Source organism: Amphimedon queenslandica, unplaced genomic scaffold (assembly GCF_000090795.2).
Source record: "Amphimedon queenslandica unplaced genomic scaffold, v1.1 AMPQUscaffold_13514, whole genome shotgun sequence".
In the NCBI taxonomy this organism is placed as follows: domain Eukaryota; kingdom Metazoa; phylum Porifera; class Demospongiae; order Haplosclerida; family Niphatidae; genus Amphimedon; species Amphimedon queenslandica.
This window is the reverse complement of record NW_003546250.1, coordinates 367,553-386,687: the sequence shown is the minus strand read 5'-3', so window position 1 is coordinate 386,687 and position 19,135 is coordinate 367,553. Positions and strand designations below refer to the sequence as shown.

The following is a 19,135-nucleotide window of genomic DNA, read 5'->3' as shown; positions in this document are numbered from 1 at the left end:
TTTCATATTTTTTCTCAGTTTTTTCTTGCAATGTCACACTTCTAGGTGAAAATTACCAAATTTTGCAATATCAAGGAGCAGAATATCCCCACAAAAGCTTTTGGATATCACTAATATACTCCCACGCAAAATTCGCTGTCACGCACCCATAAAATTTTAATCGCGTGACTCCTTCTTGATGTCTGGCCGGGATCTCCCTGCAACTATAAGTTAAAGGCCATTGGGGGTAATAACCCTTTTGTACATAAACATATAACACACAAAGCAATATATCATTTACTAATAAAACAACTCCCTCTCGGCCGTCTCTCGGTGTGTGTGTAGTCTTAAGAGAGTGTATAGCCCAGAGCTTCCCCTTGGTTCGAAGGTTGATTTAAAGTTCATTATGCCTCTTGGTTTAAATTCCTTGACCAAAAATAACTAGGTAAGCGAGTCGACAAAGGCCTGCTATCATAAAATACAAGGTATCCTTGTCGCTTTGCCATTTCCCATCAATACTGCTGGTTTTTGTATTTCTTCATCTGTTTTCTCACTCTCTCTGCCTCCAGACTACAACAAGTGACTATTATACTTATCAACGTTCAGTATGACCCTACGGGCTGGATACGAGCCGCTTCTTGAAGCAATAAGAGACGCGGACATCCCAAGTCTAGAGCGCCTCCTAAGTACGAACCAGTACTCAGTCAATACAGAGATTCCATATCAGTCAGAGGACGGCAAGCCCTACATTATAACCCCACTGTATTGGGCAGTAAAGGTTGGCCAGCCCTCCGTCTGTCGATTTCTGCTCCACAAAAAGGCCGACCCTTATCGTCACATGGTATACGAGTATTACCCCCTACATGAGGCCTGTAGCCGTGGGAATAAGGAGATCGTCCAAGAATTCATATGGGGAGGGTGTAATCTAGATCAGCCTAACTGTGACGGTGACACACCTCTTCACATTGCCTCCATGAGGGGACACGTTGAGTGCATTAAGCTCCTGTTAAACGCCGGAGCAAATTACAAGGCAAGAAACAGCAAAGGAGAGACGCCACTTGAAGCTGGACGATATACGAACCAAACGGACTTGCACAAGTTATTTGAGGTCTTTGACAAAGGTTAGCTAATAGTAGTAAGGCCATATGGTGTGTAGTATTGTGTATGTGTGTGTGTGTGTGTGTGTGTGTGTGGTTGCTTAGGCATTGAAAAACTGTATGTATTACATGTACAGTACATAAAAGTAATGCATTCAACTAGTATGCTATAAAGTATATACATGTACATGTACATATAAAGTACGCATACATTATGTATCGCTTGTATAAAAGGGAAGAGAAGTGAGATATGTATGTGTACACGTGTGCATTGAAGAGATACTCATTTCATTGTAATAATGACATATTATGTGTCGGCTTGTATTTGGCACTCCTTCCTAATGCATTCATTATAATCCTAAAATATATTATTTGAGTCCCAAAATTTGGGAAAGGGCTAGAATTTCTTGCCTATTATGGTACAGTTGGGAGCATCAGTTGTCTGTGTATAGATTACTCCACCACAGTGGCTATATTCTGCTTTCAAAATGGGGTCAACTATCATACCATTTCTCCTCTCATTAATGTATTAATAACCATGCAGCTGTCTCGGGTTTTAATTTAACCCACAACCGAATAATTATTATTTATGACGAAGAGGTAGCCGCCATTTTATGGAGACCATTGGAGCTAGTAAACATACAAAAAGGACGAGGGCGTGGTTGTGTATATATTTGTGTTTGTACAAAAGCTTGATTATAGCCTCTCCTCTCTGTGTGAGCTTTCTATTTCCTGGTTTAGTGGCGATCTCTTCTCTTTCAAAGTTTTTCTATATCTTTGATGATCTAGATTCCAATCCTAACATGTCCACTGTACTGTGTAGTGTTTTCTAGTACTGTTGCTGGAGGTATATGATATAAGAAAAGAGGCTGGCTTCTTCTGGGGAAGATACAGCCCCTTTAGTTTCAGTATGTGCACGTGCAGTTATAGTGGGCAGGTACACGTAATTAAGGGACTATGACTCCACCCAGTGCAAGGGGAAAGTATCATGGAGTATAGACATTCAGACTGTTAATAATCAAGTGTTAGCAGGACCCTGTCCCCTAGGGTTATGTGACACCAGTAATCTGGTATGCCATCAAGGAGAGTTCAAGTGTACTGTAGAGAGTGGGGGATTTTTTTCATGTTATCAGCTGCTTCACTAGCGGTGGTATTTACACCTGATCAGTATCGTTACTGCCTCCCCCTCTTTCTCTCTTTCTCTCAAATTTCCGGCGCTCCCACTTGGTTGATGTATGGCCAATAACCGAATAGCGCCATTCCAAACAGACTTATAATACATTTGTATGTACAATGTATTGAGAGAGTGTGGTTATGGTAGGGAAATAACCGCTCAATCTCCACACTATAAACACACGAGAGGGAGAGATAGGGCCACCTGCTCTCCACATATTAAACATTATACACAATTATTATAACGGGGACTAATACTAGCTCAATCAATACAGAGTATGTGTGTATATGAATTTCTATGAGTTCACAGACAGGCCACTATATGCCCACCATATTTTGTAACCTTATCGCTGGTTTTTATCTCTGCCACTACACTCTTGTAACAATAAGCTTCCCATGGAAATATTAATAAAAAAAGAAAGGACACAAGTAGGGAGCAGCTATACATGTATCTTAAGTACATGTACATGTATGGCCTGTGTACATACATGTACATGTACTTGTATGTTACAGCTCAAAGCGCTCATCAATGAGAATGGAGGCTTGTCTATTTGTGTTATGGTTTTTTTGACTGCATGGTCTCATGCTTCAATGTGGTTTAAGATGAGTCTGATTACATTTATAGAGCCCATACAACCAGTTAATCCAATCTATTTATATAATATTAACAGTCCAGCATATACTGTTTAAGAAGGAAGGGAGTAATAAAAGAAAAAATGACTTGCTGCATTTTGAGTTATGTGAAAGTGTAGGTTTTGTGTAACATCACTGGCCTACAGCTAGTTTGAGTGTTACGTGTCTGCGAACTGCTTTAATACTTAAGACACAGGGAAGAAGCACATAATGATGACATACATATGCATGTACCTTTATAAGATCAACACTAATGTTCTTACTGTGCTGAAATATCTACAAGTTATTCTTAAAGAGAGAGAGAGAGAGGGAGAGAACTCATTCAAAGCTTGCTCAAATAATGATACTTTTATGAATTGGGCTCTACCATTCGTGGAGCTTTGCCCCTCTCATTCTCTTCTTTTCAATGGACACTGAAAGTTCACCAGTGTTGTTTAACATTATATATACAAACAAACAAGTATTGGCTGAGCATTATCAGGACTAACCCTTCTCTGTCTCTTTCGCTCACGCACTCTCTCTCGCTCGCTTTTTCTGTAAACAAGTACGTACATCACTCTTAATATCATAAACCAAATCATTTATTGGTGGACATATAATTAGACCTGGTGCTATGTCCCTTGGTAACTCCCTTTTGTAGCCTCTCAGTACTTAATTGCATTAAACTCTTAGTTGCAACTAACACAGTATTTATTGTGCAATGTATATATGATGCTTTTTATGCAAGGCTGCCAAATTATTATACAATTAGTCAATTCCATGGTCAATTTGATAGATATAGTAAGTTTAAGATATCACTGCCAGACAGTCTGCAATACATGCAATCCTTCATACATGGAAGCATTCCTTCACCTTACAGCATTTGTGCATGGATTATATAAAATCTGTAGTCTCTGCATTGGTTATAAAGATAAAGGTAGTATTATGCGTCTTTCTCAGAATTAAAAGACATTATGTAGCTGCTACTTACTGCTGGTGCATGTAAGAGCTACTCAGTCACTGTACACAGTTTGTCTTGGGAGACATAAAACAAGAACTAAAAGTGAATCTGTGACATATTGTATTGTGCATATGTGCGTACAGTAATGAGTGTGTGTATATCATTATATGTCAGGGTGGATCAAAGAATCATTATGCTTTGAACTACAGCCTACACCATATCCATTTATGAGAGATTGGTTCACATACATTATTAATTATTGGTGACTTATTGGGGCAAACTTACATCATAGTAATTACACATTTGTTCTGTCTTCTCTCATTCCTTCTCTCTCCCTCCCTCTCTCTCTCTCTCTCTCCTTCCCCCTCTCTCTCTCTCTCTCTCTCTCTCTCTCTCCTTCCCCCTCTCTCTCCCTTCCTCTTCTTTCTCTCTTTCATGTACATTGCGTGTGTTATAGTACAAAGGCGTGTTTGTATGTACTATACTGTATTGGACTGTGTATATGTCTATCAATAAATTCCTATGTAGCTTAACACAAGATACCTTATCAGGGCAGAAAGGAAATTTCCCCTTGTATATCCAATAGGTGGCCTCACCAAAGAAAGTTTACATACAGATAGGTACACAATGCATGTACTAATAGATAGAGGACTATAGACCTCTCTATCTCGGGTATTATAATGAATATTGTTGAACGGTAATGGTAAACTGCTCGCATGCATAAACTACCCTGAAATATGATAGTTTGACTTCACTTATATGTATATGTACATGCTTTCTCTTCCTCCTCTCTCTCTCTCTCTCTCTCTCTCTCTCTCTCCTTCTCTATTTTGTTACATGTATTTTTATTTATTCTATTGTCCTGTCATTTTTGCCTATAACTAAACCTTTTCTTTATTTAGGACACGTACATGTACATCAGAGAGTGTCTGGCCTATCTTCTTCCTCGAGGATACGCTCCTCCTCAACAGAGACAACCAACACACGTCTAACACCGCCAAGACAACTCCTCTATCCCTACGCTAACGGTAGTCGTGATGACAGCTCTGTGGGCGGAGCCAGCTATGGTCCAAAACGAAAAACAGATGTTTCCAGAACTTATAGTTTCTCTGGGGCGGAGCCTTCTCGTTGCTATGCCAACCTGAGGGAGCAACCGATTACGTATGGGAGCAGCAACGGGAGGGGTAAGTCTCCTTCACCCACGTCTCTCTTGTTACAAGCACAGACCAGGACCTCTCCTCAGAGATCAAGCCTTGCCAACATGTCGCACGACTCTCAACTCATACTACCAACTCAAACGCTCATATCAGATCCTCGTAGGACCCAGACGTATCATGATTTCGGAGCTTCCCTCCCTTTCTCGGAAGACCCCCTCCACTTGCACTCCTTGATTCACCACTCTCCTAATGAGATTGAATGTGACTCCACCTCTGCCCTCTCCCTTCCTCCTGCTTCTCGTCTCTCGGCTCCAAAACTCCGCGTCCAAAACATGATCCATCATCTAAACGAGACGGTCTCTGTTCAATATGGCGGTGGATTAGACTCTGTTCATGTTGCCTCGCTATTGAGCTCAGTTCATAATGACCTTGGCTTCGATACTAAAGAATATGAATCACTTTGCAGTCTCACCGGGGAGTTTTGTAGCAAAAGGTTGAAGGAAACTAGCAGACATCTTGATTCAGCCATTGAGTACGTCTGGGGCTGTGATTATGAAATACTTTCAAACGAGACGACAGCTGGTAGTCCTATTAGCGTAGCTCATGGCAGCCCAACTCCAAATTACGCCGAGATGGTTTTTAAAGTCAAACTTCATCCTCAAGCCTCCAGCGAGAAGTCATTACAAAATAGAGCAGTTTTACTAAGAGTGAGTTGTATGTGTAATTATTAATCTAAACTCTGCTATTATACCCTTGCAAGAGACACTCCAATATAATACAGACATTATACATCCACTCTATAATTGTGTATAATAGTAAACTCATCTATACTCATCATGCATGTACTGCAATACTGTATACATGTAGCATTTATAAGTTATGTGGTTGCATTATTCCTGCACTATGTACTACCAGAATGCTTTAGCTCTTAGTTGTCAAATATTTGTTGAGAAGGTGGTCTCCCTTATGACCATATTTGGAAAGAACAGGCATCTCTTCCTGTACCAAAATAAACAACATAAGATCATGCATTATTTCATGTGGTCGGTTGTCTACCTTGGGTGGAGACTACTCATAGTATGAATATAGTATCCAGAGCATGCTATAGCATGGAGTGAATCAATAAGTATGAAATACCACTTCTTATTACATGCTCTGTGTAGTGTGAAGAATTTGTGTCAACCTATTTATTTGTGTGTGTGTGTGTGTGTGTGTGTGTGCCAAAGTGTATACATGCATTCAATTTGTTGTAGCCTTTGTTCTGTCTCCTTTATCCTCCTTGTTACTCTAACCACTGATACTCCCAACATTGCTCATTCATTGATATGGTGTTACCAATACATTGTGGTGTGTACATGTACATGTATATACCATAGTTAGCTGGTAATTTTGGAGCAGGAAAATTTTGGTAAACTTGTTGTTGTATAGTCATTTAACAAAATTAAGCCATTACTGGTATATGAACGCAAACCTGCGAAATCAAAAATCACCAAAAAGTAGCAATAATTATTTGTCAAATTACGCCCCTGTACAAAATTACCAGCTGTAACCTGTCATTAATTTATTTATGCTTGCAGGTAATTACTAAAATATTTGACCTCGGGGATAAAGACGTGTCAGAACTCTACCACTCGCGATCCTACATGAAGACAGACTGCACTGAGCCTTCAATCCTTACCTCACTACCGCCACACCCAAACATACCTCGTCTACTACACTACTGTCCCGCACACTCAAGACCCTTTGAACGATTCACGAGAAACTTTTGTCCGGACGAGAGCCACATATCGCTCAAGATGGCGCCCGAAGTCCACCTGTTGTTTCTTGCAGATAGTTATTCTTCGTTTCAGTCTTATCTCTCCACTAAACAACAGTTACAGCCTGTAGCACCTTATGGTTTCAAGGAACGGACGGCAGTATTGCTACTGACTCAGTTGTTTCTTACCCTCTCCCATTTGGACCAATATGGCATCATTGTGACACACTTGTCTCCAAGTGATATTCTATTTGATGCCCGTCATCATTTAGTGTTGATTGGGTTGAGCCATTCCTTGAGTATCAATGGTAAGGACTCGAGTCACCTCCAGGATCTCTTTTGTGAGTACTCGCCTAAAACCTTGTTAGGGTTTTCACCAGAGCTTGCATACCTTAGGGACTGCTCGTCACTCCTGCTTTCCGAAGTCCCGCCTCTCTCCCTGTTTCTAAAGAGCTCCAATGCTTTTACAGTCGCAAGGTTCTTCACAGAGGTTTTTAACGAAAGCCCGGAGCCTCTGCTAACGACAGCTGAGAATATCCCAGAGTTGAACTGTTTCTCGCCGAGACTTAGAACCCTAGTGAAGAAGGTACTTACTTTGGGTCAGGAGGAGAGACCCACGTCCCTACAGTCGGCACTCTGTTGCTTCCTGTTGCTATTTGGGCCGCCAGAGGGAGAATGTACGACAATCACTGACTGCCAGGAATGGCTCGTATCAGAAATATGTTCCTTTTACCTACGGCCATCATTAAAGGGACAGCCTCATTCGTATCTCAACAGTGACATTGACAGTCGACTCTTGTTCACGTACTTGTTAATAGCTACACCAGAATCGCTCCTCTCGGCAGTAAAACTGGTTTATGATACCTGATAGACCACCATCCATCCATCCATTATTGTATCCAGTAACACATCATGAAACAGATAGTGCATGGACAGTGTTTTCAAGGTGTCTTCAGATGTTACAGTCAATTATTATTCTTCTCAAACAATCACTAGTTCTTCCTCCCCTTTTGAAAGGGCAGTATTCATTATATATTGTTTCATTCTTTGTGATTGTGTTCTGTTTTGTTCTCTCTCTCTCTTTTCGTCTTTTTTTTTTAAATTGGCACTCGTAATGTGGTGTTTGCTAGCTCTTCTCCCTCCCTCCCTTACTCCAGGATCACTTTAATTCAAAAAAGTTTTAAATTTTACGCTATTATTAAGATATATTTATATCACACACAACTCTCCCTCTTTTAATAATGATTTTAATTATTTGTGTCCTCTCTCTCTCTCTCTCCTAATATTCCTCTTGATACAAATGACTTAAACGTTTTGTGTGCCAATTACATTTTTGTGTTAATTTCTTTCTCTCTCTTTTCCAAGCATGCATACAGATCGACCCGTATTCATTATTGCCATTTTTATATTTTGTCTGTTTCATACGCTCCTACCTCCTTTTCTAGTGGTGGCTATATTCTTATATCAAACCCACTATAACAGTCTCTCCTATTTTTATACATTGTACTAATAATAATAATAATAATAATAATAATAATAATAATAAATAACAAAAATAATAACAATCAACAACATCCCAGCAATTCAGCTTATATTTATTTACAGGGCAGCTACCATGTTTATATGTATTATAATATATGTACATGTATCATGTATTACTATAAGTCTTCTATAGCTCTATCAATTATTCGGCTGTAGATTAACGAAATTCTGCAGCATGGCTAGAGCGACCTCGGGCTGATCGTAAGGAAGAATATGACCGGCATTTCTTATCACAACCTTACCAGAGAGAGAGAGAGAAAGAAAGATTTATTCATCATCTTGCTCTATTTCTCACTAACTTGTTGGAAAGTTCCTCCCACTTGTCTCACATAGCCGACTGTCGTTCCGTTCAGTCGCCAAACCGTCTTTGCGGAATTCAAATAATCAGACTGGCCGGACCATTTCAGCTGCTGCATGAAGTTTTCAGTCAAAGGAGCACCAACTATTATATCAAGCTGACCATTGTACAGCAATATCTGATGTAGAGGAATTAGAGAATAAACGTTAATTATAAATAAATAAAATTACTTTGTAATTTTCAAGCAGAGTGACAAAATTATCCACTTGAGTGTCCATAATATCCTAAAAATATACAAGAGTGTAAAATGAGGTTCATATTTGGTGGTGACTATGAGTACCATAGTACAGAGGGACCTTTCATCAAAGGAGAGAATTCTCAATTTTTATAATTTTCCTGATACATATACATGTTCTTATATTGTGTAGAAAGTTTGAGCCGATTCTGATGACGTTTAAATTTTTCATGAATTTTTAAAGTTGCTCCAAAATTGGGCCAAAGTCCCTATACTATAGTACAGGGTCGTTGGCCAAATTTCACCAAAAACGAAAAGGAGAGAATTCTCAATTTTTATAATTTTCCTGATACATATACATGTTCTTATATTGTGTAGAAAGTTTGAGCCGATTCTGATGACGTTTAAATTTTTCATGAATTTTTAAAGTTGCTCCAAAATTGGGCCAAAGTCCCTATACTATAGTACAGGGTCGTTGGCCAAATTTCACCAAAAATGAAAAGGAGAGAATTCTCAATTTTTATAATTTTCCTGATACATATACATGTTCTTATATTGTGTAGAAAGTTTGAGCCGATTCCGATCACGTTTGAATTTTTTATGAATTTTTAAAGTTGCTCCAAAATCGGGCCAAAGTCCCTGTACTATAGTACAGGGTCGTTGGCCAAATTTCACCAAAAACGAAAAGGAGAGAATTCTCAATTTTTATAATTTTCCTGATACATATACATGTTCTTATATTGTGTAGAAAGTTTGAGCCGATTCCGATCACATTTGGATTTTTAAAATATTTTTTTTAAATGAGCCCTCCCCTGCTTACATTGATCAATGCAATCTCCACATCAGTTCCTCCATCATTGAACTTTGTGTTCCCGACATGAATAGCTTTTCTTGTCGACTCCGCATTGAGAAACTGGTAGAAATAATTAAAATCTGCAGGAGCCTACAAGATAGAAAACAGAGTAGCTTAAAATATAGAAATACATAGTTTGAAATACATGTGTACTTGTACATGTCATAATAGCAATAATACACATTATACAGATGCAATTCATTCACTTTTAGTAGAAGATAATTGAAATAGTTTGTGGTTCCAGTCACATTATAGAAGTAAGTAGGATAAGGATATATATCACCATTAAGCAATGTGTCAAAAACCTAAAATACAAAAATAATAATTTATTACATAAAATAGAATGCACAGTACATGAAGAAAGGGATACTACATAAACAAGATCAAGTTATAGTTACTATGGTCAAATATTTTGAGACAACAAACATCTCGTTAAACATTGGTAAATCATTTTCATTACAATTTAATCAATTTCCTTATGCTATGTAGAAATTTTGAGCTGATTCAGACTTCAGAGCATAATTTTTGCATTACGAGCATCAGAATTTAAATTTCAAAATGAAACTGAAAGCGTGTATTTTAAATGCAAATAAAATCTCACCACTCACATCAAAGGCATCTTTGAATTGCTTGTTTTGAATATAACCAACAGCCTTGTCAGTACAAGACTTGATAAAGGTAGACTCGTTGATATCAGCCATCCCTATATTATAGAGTAGATCAGCATATCCGGGAACAATCTGATCATAGAGAGAGAGAGAGAGAGAGAGGGAGAGAGAGGGAGAGAGAGGGGGGAGAGAGAGAGAACAGAAGTGAGACAAAAGGTTTCTATTCTTTACATGTTCTGGATCTATCAGTGCGTCACCCAGTGCCAGTCCAACCAAATTAATCTGTACAAGAGCGCCTGGGTTGCTGATGTGTATCTTGTAACCAAGGGCAGGTATGTATTTACCAGCATAGGACTGCAACAATAAATCACAAAAACATGTAAAATAATTATTATATAGAAAGTGCAATGTATCAATACATGCAATGGATGGACTCACTTCGCCAGTAATGTAGAATGGGTTTTTCAGATACTCTGAAAATATCAGGAAAAACTGGACAAGAGCACTTGAATGAGAGAAGGAAAGAAAAATAATTAAAGGACACCTCTCCTTACGTACTTGTAGAGATTATCTGCCACTTGTTCCTCGTTGGTAGATAAACCAGCAGATGAATTGGTAAAACTGAAACCAGTTCCAACTGGATTGTCGATATAAAGCATGTGGTAATGCTGATTCCACGTTACTTTACGCTCATACACTGCAAAAAAAAGATAATTAATAATATTTCATAGTCTCATACTTCAATACTAAAACATATACAATGATTATGTCAAAATACCAATACAAATCCCCCATATAAGGGCCTCATTTAAAAACCTACTCTTTCCATTAGCGTCAACAGCTAGGGGACCATTTTCAACAAAAAGTCCGAACATTGAGGACCCCCCTGGCCCCCCCTGGAGCCAGAGAGCAACAGGTGCATCAGCTGCTCCATCCTAAGGAAAGAAAGGACACTCGTAATGAGTAGGATATAGGCCTAGCCCACTTGAGAGGGAAAGAACCAGAAAAACATGTTTCCATTGTTTTTATCGTCAACAGTGAAGTACCCTATACAAGCACAAAGAGATTTATATAGCATTGTTTCTCCTTTCCCGCCCAAACTGGGAATTCTATTTTATACGCATCAATTAATCTTGCAGTAATTATGAATATTAATGAGGCTGTCTGCTCAAATTAGCCCCGCCCATAAAATAAAAACTACTACCGACCAGTATGAATCAAATGGGAGTGGTCTTACTGAACAGGAGTACCTGAATAGCTGGGAAAGGAGCCTATTCCATTCACTTGACTCAAACTCTTAGCTGTATAAAAATCAAAAATTAAAATTATTATGGAAGGAGCTAGACTCTATGCCTTTTTACCTTTGTCAACATCTCCACTGACAACATAGGGGGTCAATATGAGAGGGTCCCCGGGGTCATCACCTTCTTGAGGGGAGAGGAGTGTTCGTGGGACGTATTGCAAGCTGTGGCTGATCTGAGCCAAGAGTGATAAAGTGAGAACAAAAATGATGAGTTGTAAGACTGATGCCATCTTTGATCACGTGGGTGGAGGGTGTGGCTGACTTTGAACTTAAGACACGCCTTTTTTCCCACGTGGTGACAATAAATTTAATGCTTTTTATTAGGTTTTTCTTTAAAAATATTATTAAAAAAAGAAGACTATTCTCAATCATGGCAACTGGAGAGAGCTATAGTTTTATAGGTCAATTCAAATTTTTTATTCTTTTTTTTTAATTTCATTTTTTTGTAGACATAGGAGCTAATTTGACAGGTAAATGCAATAACCGGACAAACAAAAATTTAAGAAAAATTGGAAATTATTTTCAATTTGTAAAAGACTCCTTTTTAAAAATTACCGTATAGCGGGAAATTTTTGTCGAGTGTTAATATTCACTTGTGTTGTTGGCCAAAATTTTTAACTAAAATTTTATGAATTTTCTGTAAACAAAAGTCTAGGTTTTGCCCGAACTGTTTTTAATGATTTGTTAGATCCAATGTATCAGGGGGTTTATTATGGCAAGAATTGTCATCCTCCTGATTTGGACTCTGTACTCAAACGAAGCTACGAGACCGGAGTGGAAAAGGTTGTTTAATTTAATTAATATTATTATTGTTGTTGTTGTTTAAGCGATTCTGGTCAAAGTTGGCTTGTATAGTACAGGGACTTTGTAACCAAATTTTGTCAAAAATGGCTATGAGAGAAGTCTCGATTTTTATTATTATTTTATCTGATGCATATACATGTTCTTATGTTGTGTTTCAAGTTTGAGCTGATTCCGATCACATTTAGATTTTTTACGAATTTTTCAAAATCAGGCCAAAGTCCCTGTACTATAGTACAGGGAATTTTGACAAATTTTGCCAAAAATGACTATGAGAGAATTCTCCATTTTTATAATTTTATTTGATGCATTTACATGTTCTTATGTTGTGTTTCAAGTTTGAGCTGATTCCGATCGCATTTGGATTTTTTACGAATTTTTAAAGTTGCTTCAAAATCAGGCCAAAGTCCCTGTACTATAGTACAGAGAATTTTGACAAATTTTGTCAAAAATGGCTAGGAGAGAATTCTTCATTTTTATAATTTTATCTATTACATATACATGTTCTTATGTTGTATTTCAAGTTTGAGTTGATTCAAATCACGTTTGGATTTTTTACAAATTTTTTAAAGTTGCTCCAAAGTCTTATGATGCATAATAGCTAGTGCTCATAGTAGAAGACATTAGTCATTGGTTTTAATGGTCCACCATGTCATTTTGTCATGTTGTGGTTATTGGATTGAGCCATTCATTTGAGTGTGGGTGTATATCGAATTACTATCATTAATAATTATTGAGCTATTATATTGAAATTAGTACAATAATAATTAGCCTTGGGATTCTCTCACAGACGAGTGTCCATTGTTACTTCATTAGCTAGTTATTTAATAGTACCACCAGACACTTAGGCTCTCTCTGTTTATCGATCAAAAGTTGAAACCTTTTAAGTCTCTGTGTGTGTGTGTCTGTCTGTCTGTCTCTGTGTGTGTATTGAACATTTTTTCCAACTTGTAACAGTTGCCCTTTGATAAGAACAATAGATCAGAATGCCTGGATAACAAACCAGCACACACCTTTGTTGATACTCACTAATTCTTTATTTGCACTCATTCTCTGTTGATTCATTCAATTACATTCCTTTCCCTCTACCTCTTGTACTCTATATCTCAACATGTCGTCAGATTATTGTGACCGGAGGGAGTTTAAGCGATTGTAAAGATGCTTTGCAATTATCACTGAATGAAGGTTAGACTGCTTCTATTTGTACGCCCTATGCTCTCCTCCATTTCAAGGCATTACATCTTTTGTATCTTCTTTCATCCTATCCCATTAGATCACTTGTATACCACGGTAGGCGTACACCCAACCCGCTGTGGAGACTTTGAGACTGAACCTCAGAAGCATTTGTCCGAGCTTTTGAATTTAGCAAAGGAGAACAGGAAAAAGGTCGTAGCAATAGGAGAATGTGGATTAGGTAGAGAAAGAGGGAGAGAGAGAGAAGGAGAGGGAGAGAGAGTGAGGGAGAGAGGGAGAGGGGGGAGGGAGGGAGGGAGAGAGAGGGGAGGAGGGAGAGAGAGGGGAGAGGGAGGGAGGGAGCGAGGTCGAGGATGGAAAAAGGAAAGAAGTGATTGAGTGGTGACTGTTGTTATTATGTTACTCCTAATTCTTGATCTGATTATCACTAATTGCTTTATACATGAAGTGGAAAGGAAGGGATATACAATACGCAATGAAGCAATTGTCATTCCACACACCCAATTCCTCTTAAATATGTACATGTAAGTCCTCAACCGTATCATGTAATTCATGTTTGTAGACGATCAAACTTCCTTTTTCACTCTTACCGAGTTGTAATGATATTAATGGGAACTCGTTAGCAAATATTTATCTCTTTTTATTAAATATTTTTTCTTATTTTCTTTCTTCTCTCTCTCTCTTAGATTACGATCGTCTTCATTTTTGTGATAAGTCAACTCAACTCAAATATTTTGAAGAGCAGCTGTCATTGGCGGAAGAAACATCCCTCCCTTTATTCCTTCATTGTCGGAATTCCTTTTCAGACTTCATGAGTTAGTAGTGTACTATTCCATTGATCCTGTAGCTATAGTAACACCAATTTGTAAAGAGTATTTAGTGTCACTTGTAGCCAATTGCTGCTGCATACAAGCACAGGGTGTGGACCCCTTTGTACCAATTGTAAAAGAGAAAAGAGAGTACAAGCTATTGGCTATTATCATTTTAATTCTTTTTCTGTGGGAGTTCATGAATTCATGAATTTACAAATCTATGTGAAGCGTGTGTTTGTGTCCTTTATACGGAGGCATTCCCCACTATGTGTCTTTTCACTATCAATTCCAACCAACTGGATTCCAGTGACATTTATGGGCCCTACTATCACTATAGGCTATATCATTAATGTGTAGTAGAGAGAAGAGCTTTTATGGCTTTGACAAGACTATATCTCGCTTCTTTAATAATGTGCGTTGCTGTGTATCTCTTGTTGTCTTAAATTAAAGAGGACTTTCTGATGAGAAGTAGCCATGTTTTGTCCTCCTTAACGATTTTAGAACTGTGCTAGCTAACATAGCAACGCTGAGTTATTATAAACTAGTCATGTATGTAATGACCAATGTATGTATACTTGTACTTTGTCTGCCATTATTTGTAAACAGTGATGTTACAAATTCTTAAGAATTTCCATGGAGCATGTGTACAAGCAAAAAATTACAATTTCTTGAAATTCAATTTTCCCCTTCAGCTAATTTCCTTTAATCTTCATATTTCTGAGCTGTTTGGGTGAATTTTAAGTAAGAATTAGGCCTCTAATGAACTGTATTGGTAGTGTTGTTTTTTCACTATAATGTATGTACTCCTGGCACCATTGTATGCATATGCTTTCTCTTGAAGACAAATAAAATTCATTTTTACCTTTCACCCAAGCACCAGTACCAAGCCATAGACTATTAGTATTTGCATTCGCTAAAAAAAAACTCAAAACTTACCAAAATTTTATTTCTTTTTTTAGTTATTCTAAGCAAAAAAGCCCACCCTGTAACTATCTATGAGTAGCAAAACTTTAAGCGAACGTATCATATGTTTATTTTTAATTTTCGTTGCTATGACCACTGGAGTGTGGAATTATAATCCAAGGATCTTCATCCACTAGTACTTGATCCCTGGGCTCTGTTAGTGCAACCACAGGCTCAGATACTTTGTTTCTTAAACTAAGGTTTTAAAAGTGCCACGTACTGTACACCTAGCAAGATATAAATACACGTATGCCGCCTAAATACTAATGCTTGCCTTTGTCTTACTGTGTGTGTGGATGTGTGTGTACACACTTAGGATTAGCAGATGAAAATAGTGTGTAAATGAATTTTAATCATAAGCATTATTTATCTTGCTAACCTGTATCCATATCCATACACACATATGTACTGTACATTGGTATGGACTGTGTTTTATGGTAGCTAGACTTTATGGCTATCCTGACACCTGTATAGTTTTTTTAATGCAGCCACAGTCAGCCCTCACCCTAAACCCATAGTCTCAGGAATATGGTTGCATGGTTACATCCTTTTCCTTTCTCTTCCTTTTTATTTCCTTGTCTTAATTCTGTTTCCTTCCATTATAATTCCTCTCCCTCCTTCCCCCCTCTCTCTCTCTCTCTCTCTTCATTGTCTTTGGCTTCTTTCTTTCTTCACGCCTCAATGTCTCCTCTCTCTTTTTCTGTACGAACATTAAAGCCGTTCTTTGTCTTGTAAACAATTACCAGTCAGTAATTATTTCACAGACCTTGTGTCTCTCCGAGACAAGAGTTCACATACCTAATTGCACATACCTTTTCTTTATGCCTTTAGCCTACCATTATCTCTCCCTTTGATCTCAATGAAATACCTGTAGCTATATTGATTGTGTGTGTATATACACTTATTGGCTTCTATAATGGCCATCATTACAGGCTGTGGCTGTCTTTTAATTATTAAATATGCCTTGAATCTCTTCTCTCCTTCTCCCTCCCTCTCTCTCTCTCTCTCTCTCTCTCAGGTATATTAAAGCGGAACAGGAACAAGATTCGTTCTGGTGGTGTGGTAAGAAGTTTCTAATTATATTAGAACTAACTCTTACGTAGCATTCTTGACTACACTGGACAGATATGCATGCATGTACAATACGTCATCACTATCACTATTATTAATCACACTTATATGCATCACTCTCTCTGTTGAAATATGAATTCCAATGAAGGCACTACGTTTTGTTTCACAATTGGTATGATAATTGCCACTGCTTGTATCACAGCAAGTTGCCAATGTGTTCAAAACAGTCTTGAGCTTAATGGCTTAATTGGTAGTGATGCCATTTTAAACTGCCTTTACTGTCAATGTAATATTGACACACAAGTATTGTTAGTGTTGTTACTGAAGCTTATAATGTTATAATGTGGAGAGAGGAAGGGCTTGACTTGTTCAATTATAATTCACTTTGAGAATTATACATGGTTTGTTAGTAGTTGATATTGTGGCAATTAGGTAACAATTATTGTTATTGTTATTGTTATTGTTATTGTTATTGTTATTGTTATTGTTATTGTTATTTTAATTGTGTGTGCATGCCTTACGCTTGTAAAAAATTGATTTTTAAAGGCAGCTGCTTTTACAGGGGTGTGGTCGTGAGGAGTCTTACTAATTCAAAATTAATGACATTATTCCTATAGAATGTAAATACTATAGTGTAGCTTGGCTACAATACTTATTCACTATAAAATAGTATTATTATTATTTGGCTCTTTTTACCAATTCATACTATACCTTTAATTGTTTTGCTACAAATAATGTGTGTCCAATGGAATGTATTAGATACATGTGGTCTCGGTTAGTTTGCTATTGCTCATGCCCTCAATTACTACACAGCTGCATATTTGTAGCTTTAGTTTTTTTGAATGAAACATAGCAGCTGCCAAAAAGAATTCCTTCATTCGTCTGCAGTATATTCAGCAATGAAGGATACCTGTGCTGCAACAGGATTTATTAATTACAGTTTAATTGTTAAATAGCGGACTTTTGATGAGATATTTTTAAGAGGACATTGTAATTTAAAGAGGACATGTTCTAGGTGTTTATTTGATAGGAATTAATCAAAGCATAGCTTTAGGCCTAGGCTGAAATATCTAATGTCTTTGAAAGGGCTAGTATGACACACACACACACACACACACACACATTCATGTTACCTAATGCCTTATAGCCAAACCATACACACACATGTTTATGTACATGTACATCCTTCTACACATACTTACATGTGTACATGTATTATGTGACCAATAATGTACTTGTGGTTTCAGATACATTCGTTTGATGGCACTGAAGAGGAGATGAGGGAGGCAGTGGAATTTGGGCTTCACGTCGGAGTAAATGGATGGTGAGTGTTGTGGTCAAGTATGTACTGCTACTGCAGCGTGCCAGCTCTCCCTTCATATCCCAATGTAGTGTAGTATATTTATTCACTGAATTTCACTATAACTCTTGCTATGGCTCATTGGAGCTGTAGTATTCCATGCACACTCTTTTCGAATATGTGGAATAAAGAAAGAATTGATGGCAGTCTTTGATAACAAAGCATTGCTGGTTTGCTGCTTTTACGGTTTGTTTGCTAAGAGTTAGTCATAGGTAGAGCCTCCCCCTAGGCCCCATTGTGCCAGTACTATTATTGGCTACATACATCCTCTTATCTTTTGATTGGTTATTATACAGTATAGCCTCTCTTAATGGACACTCTTTATAGCGTACACCTCCATTTAACGAACAGCGCCTAGTGTACCAATTACATTCCTTACTGTATAAAATAACCTCCACATAAAGGACACCTCTGTATAACTGAGTCACTTTCTTGTACTCAAAGTGTCCATTATATATAAGCTAGTCTGTACACTCCACCTTTTAGTGGCTGGCTGGTTGTTATTATTTTCTCAAGTCTCTCCCTAAACTAGCTGAAGAGTTATGTCTTTGATTGTGACCTGTGGGTTCCAATTAGTTCAAGTTGTTCTTTGAAGTTTTAATTTTGTTTGTTTCAATGCGTTCTCGTTTTCTATTAATTACTTCATAGCTCTTTAAAGACTAGTAAAAACCTTGAGGTTGTTAAGGAAATCCCAGCAGATCGTCTTCTCCTTGAGACCGGTCAGTCATGAGAGAGAGAAAAAGAGAGAGAGAGTACAGCAAATGTTGTATTTTGTTTTCTTGTTTCATTTCCAGATGCACCATGGTGTGAGATACGTCCTAGTCATTCAAGCCATCAGTTTGTAAAGACTCACTTTCCATCAAAAAAGAAAGAACGCTGGGAAGAAGGAGAGAGCGTGAAGAGTAGGAATGAACCGAGAAACATCATGTAAGAAGAGAGAGAGAGAGAGGGAGAAGGGAAGAGGAGAGAGGGAGAGAGAGAGGGAGATTAATTAAGTGATTCAAACCTTTGATTTTCAATATATGGTATTGCTCACATGCATAATGTGCATTTATTATACTTATCAGTAAACAGGAATATAATGAATTTATTTATAATCCCCCTAGTGGCCAGATAGGGGGTAATAGTTCACATATTCGTTGTCCATTACACAGGACTGGCTGTGTTTATCATTATACTTTGTTTTCTCATTATTATATAGACAAGTTTTAGAAGTTGTTGCAGGTGTCAGAGGTGTGGAGCCCGCCTCTCTGGCCAAGCAGGTCTACCAGAACACTGTCCTATTGTTCAAATTCTAGTTGTACCATTAATTTATTTTTGGTGTAATTATTAGCTCTAGCTATGAATATCATTATGATGA

General features: G+C 37.7%; 3 protein-coding genes across 4 annotated transcripts; 2 read left to right on the top strand and 1 right to left on the bottom strand.

Moving 5' to 3' along the window:
• The first annotated feature begins 35 nt into the window (after positions 1-35).
• Positions 36-8,063, top strand: LOC109585900 (uncharacterized). Its single transcript, XM_020002044.1, has 4 exons — positions 36-424; positions 549-1,100; positions 4,725-5,686; positions 6,557-8,063. The coding sequence occupies exons 2-4, from the start codon at positions 587-589 to the stop codon at positions 7,601-7,603; spliced, it is 2,523 nt and encodes an 840-aa protein (XP_019857603.1). The 5' UTR covers positions 36-424; positions 549-586; the 3' UTR covers positions 7,604-8,063.
• On the bottom strand, positions 8,037-11,891 carry LOC100641789 (probable serine carboxypeptidase CPVL). Its single transcript, XM_011409505.2, has 13 exons — positions 11,633-11,891; positions 11,522-11,572; positions 11,257-11,318; positions 11,092-11,206; positions 10,830-10,968; positions 10,710-10,776; positions 10,503-10,625; positions 10,272-10,403; positions 9,870-9,968; positions 9,631-9,753; positions 8,806-8,859; positions 8,577-8,753; positions 8,037-8,514 (listed from the first exon to the last, which is right to left on the bottom strand). The coding sequence occupies exons 1-13, from the start codon at positions 11,802-11,804 to the stop codon at positions 8,416-8,418; spliced, it is 1,413 nt and encodes a 470-aa protein (XP_011407807.1). The 5' UTR covers positions 11,805-11,891; the 3' UTR covers positions 8,037-8,415.
• On the top strand, positions 11,868-19,121 carry LOC100641663 (putative deoxyribonuclease TATDN1). Of its 2 annotated transcripts, none has more exons than XM_011409498.2 (11): positions 11,868-11,975; positions 12,024-12,044; positions 12,263-12,357; positions 13,497-13,560; positions 13,649-13,789; positions 14,256-14,384; positions 16,363-16,406; positions 17,663-17,739; positions 18,424-18,494; positions 18,570-18,702; positions 18,977-19,121. In XM_011409498.2, the coding sequence occupies exons 1-11, from the start codon at positions 11,885-11,887 to the stop codon at positions 19,071-19,073; spliced, it is 963 nt and encodes a 320-aa protein (XP_011407800.2). In that variant the 5' UTR covers positions 11,868-11,884; the 3' UTR covers positions 19,074-19,121. The 2 variants fall into 2 exon arrangements, with proteins under 2 accessions (XP_011407800.2, XP_019857638.1); XM_020002079.1 differs by having other exon boundaries at positions 12,230-12,357.
• Positions 19,122-19,135: the final 14 nt, after the last annotated feature.

Excerpts from the sequence above, each read along its gene's own strand:
- LOC109585900 (XM_020002044.1), top strand. The coding sequence starts at position 587 with ATGACCCTACGGGCTGGATACGAGCCGCTTCTTGAAGCAATAAGAGAC. Across the intron at positions 1,101-4,724 it reads ATTTGAGGTCTTTGACAAAG|GACACGTACATGTACATCAG; the intron begins GTTAGCTAATAG and ends TTCTTTATTTAG. Across the intron at positions 5,687-6,556 it reads ATAGAGCAGTTTTACTAAGA|GTAATTACTAAAATATTTGA; the intron begins GTGAGTTGTATG and ends TTATGCTTGCAG.
- LOC100641789 (XM_011409505.2), bottom strand. The coding sequence starts at position 11,804 with ATGGCATCAGTCTTACAACTCATCATTTTTGTTCTCACTTTATCACTC. Across the intron at positions 10,404-10,502 it reads CACTGATAGATCCAGAACAT|ATTGTTCCCGGATATGCTGA; the intron begins GTAAAGAATAGA and ends CTCTATGATCAG. Across the intron at positions 9,969-10,271 it reads AATTCAAAGATGCCTTTGAT|GTTTTTGACACATTGCTTAA; the intron begins GTGAGTGGTGAG and ends TTTGTATTTTAG.
- LOC100641663 (XM_020002079.1), top strand. The coding sequence starts at position 11,885 with ATGCTTTTTATTAGGTTTTTCTTTAAAAATATTATTAAAAAAAGAAGA. Across the intron at positions 17,740-18,423 it reads CACGTCGGAGTAAATGGATG|CTCTTTAAAGACTAGTAAAA; the intron begins GTGAGTGTTGTG and ends ATTACTTCATAG. Across the intron at positions 18,495-18,569 it reads TCGTCTTCTCCTTGAGACCG|ATGCACCATGGTGTGAGATA; the intron begins GTCAGTCATGAG and ends TTTCATTTCCAG.